At 40.4% G+C, this 5,713-nt stretch overlaps 1 protein-coding gene across 1 annotated transcript; it reads right to left on the bottom strand.

Moving 5' to 3' along the window:
* Positions 1–1,981: 1,981 nt before the first annotated feature.
* Positions 1,982–3,876, bottom strand: LOC118389524 (caveolin-2-like). The gene is made up of 3 exons (XM_035779425.2): positions 3,486–3,876; positions 2,877–3,064; positions 1,982–2,742 (listed from the first exon to the last, which is right to left on the bottom strand). The coding sequence occupies exons 1-3, from the start codon at positions 3,723–3,725 to the stop codon at positions 2,592–2,594; spliced, it is 579 nt and encodes a 192-aa protein (XP_035635318.1). The 5' UTR covers positions 3,726–3,876; the 3' UTR covers positions 1,982–2,591.
* Positions 3,877–5,713: the final 1,837 nt, after the last annotated feature.

The following is a 5,713-nucleotide window of genomic DNA, read 5'->3' as shown; positions in this document are numbered from 1 at the left end:
TTACCAACCCTTAGTAAAGTATGGGGGAAAAAATTGTTTGACCAGTTACATATCTATTTTACAAGTAAACACATTGACAACAGACTTTCAGTACACTTATAGGGATGGATATTCAACATACACAGCATTTATACCAATGGCAGATGATTAGCTGAGAGAAATGTATTCTAAAAAGATTGTGGGGGCTGTTTTTTTTAGACTTCAGTGCAGCCTTTGACATTATTGATCATAGTCTGCTGCTGGAAAAATGTATGTGTTACGGCTTTACACCACCTGCTATATTGTGGATAAAGAGTTACCTGTCTAACAGAACACAGAGGGTGTTCTTTAATGAAAGGCTCTCCAACATAATAGAAACAGGAATTCCCCAGTGCAGCTGTCTTACTTTTTTCTAAGGTTACTAATGACATGCCACACGCTTTGAGTAAAGCCAGTGTGTCTATGTATGCGGATGACTCAACACTATACACGTCAGCTACTACAGCGACTGAAATGACTGCAACACTTAACAAAGAGCTGCAGTTAGTTTCAGATTGGGTGGCAAGGAATAAGTTGGTCCTAAATATTTAAAAAACTAAAAGCATTGTATTTGGGACAAATCATTCACTAAACCCTAAACCTCAACTAAATATTGTAATAAATAATGTGGAAATTGAGCAAGTTCAGGTTACTAAACTACTTGGAGTTACCTTGGATTGTAAACTGTGATGGTCAAAACATATTGATACAACAGTAGCTAAGTTGGGGAGAAGTCTGTCCATAATAAAGCGCTGCTCTACCTTCTTAACAGCACTACAACAAGGCAGGTCCTACAGGCTCTAGTTTTGTCGCACCTGGACTACTGTTCAGTCGTGTGGTCAGGTGCCACAAAGAGGGACTTAGGAAAATTGCAATTGGCTCAGAACAGGGCAGCACGGCTGGCCCTTGGATGTACACAGAGAGCAAACATTAATAATATGCATGTCAATCTCTCCTGGCTCAAAGTGCAGGAGAGATTGACTTCATCACTACTTGTATTTGTGAGAGGTATTTACATGTTGAAAGCACTGAGCTGTCTGTTTAAAAAAACTAGCACACAGCTCAGACACCCATGCATACCCCACAAGACATGCCACCAGAGGTCTCTTCCAAGTCCAGAACAGACCATGGTAGGCGCAGAGTACTACATAGAGTGATGACTACATGGAACTCTATTCCACATCAGGTAACTGATGCAGGCAGTAGAATCAGATTTGAAAAAAACTGATTAAAATACACCTTGTGGAACAGAGGGGATTGCGGAACCAAAACAAACATAGGCACAGACACATGCATTGACACACATGATAACATACCAACCCATACCCACATGGATTTTGTGTTGTAGATATGTAGTAGTGGAGCAGGGGCCTGAGGGTACACACTTAGTGTGTTGTGAAATCTGTTATGAATGTATTGTAATGTTTTTAAAATGGCATAACTGCCTTAATTTTGCCAGACGCCAGGAAGAGTAGCTACCTTGGTAGCAGCTAACGGAGATCCGTAATAAGTACAAATACAACAAAAGTATGAATTTGTGAAACACGGTTCACTTCAAATACAGTGAGTTTGCCTGTGCTATTGTTGAATTCATTGAACTGCCCATGTACTCTTTTGGTGAAGACAGATGTCTTTCCAGGATGTAGAGAGATGCGTCCAGACCCTGAGCTGTGAAGTGAAGATAAAGGGAGGGCCAAGGAGTTCATCCTACTGGATGTTAGCATGAGAAAGGCGAATCATACATAATGAGGTCACCTGATTGCAGATTGGGTGTGAATGAATAAATCCAAGATTTAGATTGAACCACCATTCATGAACAAGAGCCTCTTTTACTACCCATCTATTTGAATCTAGTTTCTGTACTCAGCACAACATTGATATTCAGAAAAGGGTGTGTCTCTTTGAAGAAGAGAGATATTTCAATGGATTGATTTTGTGTAAGAAAACAGGTCTGATATTGATATATTGATCATAATCTATAACACTTTATTTAAGATATATTTCGTTTTTATCAGAATGGATGAAGACAAACTTGACATTTTCTGCAATACAACAAAAATAGCGGAGGCACATTTTGAACTGCATGGTCAGATTTGATAAAGACAACACATTATTCCTGTGCCGTATCTGAATTATATTAAATGTGTTTATCAAACAAGTGAATCATCTAACGCTATCACATAATGCGGAAAAAGTACACTTCAAAGCACACTTCCAGTTCATACTAGATACAAATTTGACCCGAAATGATTGTGCATCCTTTACACATTCTCCTTTTCACCTTCACTTGTGACAACTTCTCAAATAGGTAACCAATCTTCTTGTTGGAGCTTGATAAACACTTTTCTTCAGTCTTGATCAATCACACTGATCTCAGTTCAGCTGTAAGGTCCCATGATCCACCAAAAGGCCTGTATTTGTGCCCCTGGTCGGATCCTAGAGCATCCTACAAAGCTTAGTCCAGCACTGACAGTCTCCCCAGAGGGCATTCCATAGTAGGGTAATGCTATAAACAATCCCATATTCCCAATCCTGTTTTTCTCATTATCCCTGTGTGAAGTTCTATCATTCCTTCATTCCTGTGTCAGGCGAAGTCTGATTCCACTGTGGCACCTTGCAGCACTAGTGAGGAATGGGCGGACACCAACGTCCAGTACGATGCTCCATAGGCTCTGCAGCCAGTATGTGATAATAAGGATGTAATGGACGCATGGGCTGAAGAACCTATCACGGTTAGATAGAGAATACATGGAGGAACAGAAGAAAAGAGAAGACAAGAGAGGAGAGAATTTCAACATGTTTCAACATTTATGGTTCATATACTATCAGTGGGCCTTGAACTGATATTATATACCTACCATATGTGTAGGAAGCTGAGGATGGCGAAGAGCAGTGCAGTGATGATGGATATAGGGACGGCCAGCAAGACAGTTACTATCCGGTAGATCCAGACCCTGGTGACCTCGAACAGGGCATTACTCCAGATCCACACTCTGTCTCCACTACGCACTGACACCGGCTCCGCTATCACATCCTCAAAGGTCACCTAAAGGCAGAGTCATAGTCTCAGGGTGGACGTTTCCACATTATCCTTTCAAACTACTGCACATTTCCGCCACTCAAAGAAATATGGATAAATGCAGTCAATAACATGCCCACAAGAGGGCAGTACAAGCATAGAAAACCAACTGTGAGAAACCACAGACTATTATTGTAGAACTATAAAATGTTTCAGATCTGTTTGCTAGTTTTAGTAATTAGGTTTGACTAATTGGGTTAAGACAGATTATATGCTTGACCCCACATCACCTAATATTACTATTGTGACAAGCATTACTCCTTTCAGATGACAATCCAGAAATCACAAAGAACTCATTCATGAAGTCATGCAAATTAACACAACAAATGCGGTCTTGTTAGCAGTTAGCGCCTGCGTTTATGCATTGATGCATGGTTGTGTGAAATACCTTCAGACAGTCGTTGACTCCTCTAGGGTCTCTTTCTTTCAGCAGGGGCTTGGTGTCACTAACGTCAACTAACGGGGACACAGCCTCCTCTTCATCCATTCCATCCCCCAGTTCAGCCTTCCATAGCAGCTGAGGCTCCTCACGGTCATCATCCAGGTCTTCGGCAAGGTCTTCATCATCAGAGTCTCCTAGGTCAATCTCTGTCCCCACTGGATCTGCTTCCCTCATCATGGTGCCCATTCAAAAGAACAAACAAAACGTTTTTCGAATTGATTTGAACTGAAGAAAAAAAGTATTCAAACACGAGAGAGCAACAGGACTCACAAGCCCAGGGCCAGAAATAGACTCGCTCCACCCACAAAAATACCTACACACTCACACACACTGTCAAACTGTGACACTCTAAGGCAGAGCCTGACCAACCAGGCTGTTTACACGGGCGTGGTCAGCAGCAAGTGGGTTATATTGGGAAAGTGAGACTGGCCTGGATGGAATTTTCAAAGGGGCTCTGGTGTGTGGATCACTTCCCCATACCCAGGCTCAGGCCCAGGGAGAGGGGAGAGACCCTCCCTGCTGCAGGATATAAATACCTAGAGAGGAAACTATGTTCTGCCTGCTTCTATGATTATAGACGGATATACTCATCTGATCCAATAGAGACTTTACATTACAGAGGACAATGACAACTCAATAGGGTCCTGGTTTTGACTTGCAAAAAATGTATGAACAGACGTAAAAAAAAGTCACTTTCCACTTGATATGGAAAGGAGAAAGAAGAAACCATTTGCACACAAAGCTTTGTAGAGTGAGCCAAAATTGTTATATGAATGTCATAGTGATATGGCAACAGGATCTCACAAACACACTTAGATAGCCAACGATATCACAAGAACGTGTAACCTAAGTGGTGATTAGCCCGCCCTGCACTCTGTGACTTATTAGAAGTATTGTAAACCAGTTCAGGGTCGTACTCAATATTGCACACGTAGCGTAACGCTTTGCAACGGAAAATGAAAACTAGCATTCTTAATTGACAAGTTCATGTAGTCTCTCCCTGTTTTCTCCCGTTTGCTCCCGGTTTTGGTCCAAATGAATATCGCCCATACTCCAAGAAGAAAAGGGTCAACTAAAGTGTGTAAAGGCTGCAGCCCAACAATGACTTTCTGGATTCTCAGGGTTGGGGTCACAATTTTCTTCCTCTTCCTGTTGGGGAATAAGAGATTTGAAAGTCTAGGTTGGAAATAAAATGTCCCCAAATATGTCCCCTGTACCAAGAGGAATCAGATCTTTTACCTGATGGTGGTGCTCTACACATCATAAAATTCCCATTGGAACACAGCCATTTTAAAGTGCAGGGCTTGTACAACGTGCCATGCCTTCATTTTATGTCTTTTTGGAATGATATAATGTACAAATGAAGAGAATGTTGAAGTCTCTACCTATCTATTGATGTAAATGTATACATGATTCTTATTTTTTCTCACCAAAATATTTCTTACTAGCTATGAGTCTGAAATGGGGAATTGAATTTGAATGCTTTGAATATTAACATTTGTTAAATCTATTTAAGAAAATTCAAACAGAAAAATGTCAATAGTTAGATTTTTCGGGGATGTGCTCAGCAATTGTTTTATTTACTACATCTGGAAAATGCTTTATAAATGGGAAAATATAAATGACATTAAATTGACTGCATAGAATTCAAACATAGACATTTAATGTGGTGTTATAGATCATTGTCAAACTACACAGTTAATTACCATAAAGTGTTTAGCTATAAATGTTTTATGAATTAATAGATTTGACTTTACTTTGACCGTGTGTTATAAGTTGGTATCGACCAACTTAATTGTGATGTGGAGGGAGGTTGTTAATGAGAGAGAAATAGTTATGATATGACCCTCAACTACACAATTTGATCTGTAAAAGTTACCCTGAAGATTCAACCATGTGGGGATTATCAAGCACCATTGACCTCAGTGAGAAGAAGAAGGTAAGTCATGGGCCTTTACTGGCCAGTGGGGGAAATGTGGATGGTTCAGGCTATATAGCAGCATCATTTTCAAAGGTGGTTTGGCCTTTTGGCATATTCACTAACAGAAGCACTTTTGAGAACAGCCATATTGATAACCCTGTGCTGTCATTGTAATAATGCATCTATTAAGAAACCTAAGTAGGATCTGTTGCATGACATGAAGGCTCTAGAGTTTTGGTATGGCTATATTTAC

This window comes from Oncorhynchus keta, chromosome 10, assembly GCF_023373465.1.
Source record: "Oncorhynchus keta strain PuntledgeMale-10-30-2019 chromosome 10, Oket_V2, whole genome shotgun sequence".
NCBI lineage: Eukaryota > Metazoa > Chordata > Actinopteri > Salmoniformes > Salmonidae > Oncorhynchus > Oncorhynchus keta.
Note: the sequence above shows the minus strand (reverse complement) of the source record. Positions and strands in the feature narration are given on the sequence as shown.

Excerpts from the sequence above, each read along its gene's own strand:
- LOC118389524 (XM_035779425.2), bottom strand. The coding sequence starts at position 3,725 with ATGGGCACCATGATGAGGGAAGCAGATCCAGTGGGGACAGAGATTGAC. Across the intron at positions 3,065-3,485 it reads GAGTCAACGACTGTCTGAAG|GTGACCTTTGAGGATGTGAT; the intron begins GTATTTCACACA and ends CTCTGCCTTTAG. Across the intron at positions 2,743-2,876 it reads CTCAGCTTCCTACACATATG|GTTCTTCAGCCCATGCGTCC; the intron begins GTAGGTATATAA and ends TAACCGTGATAG.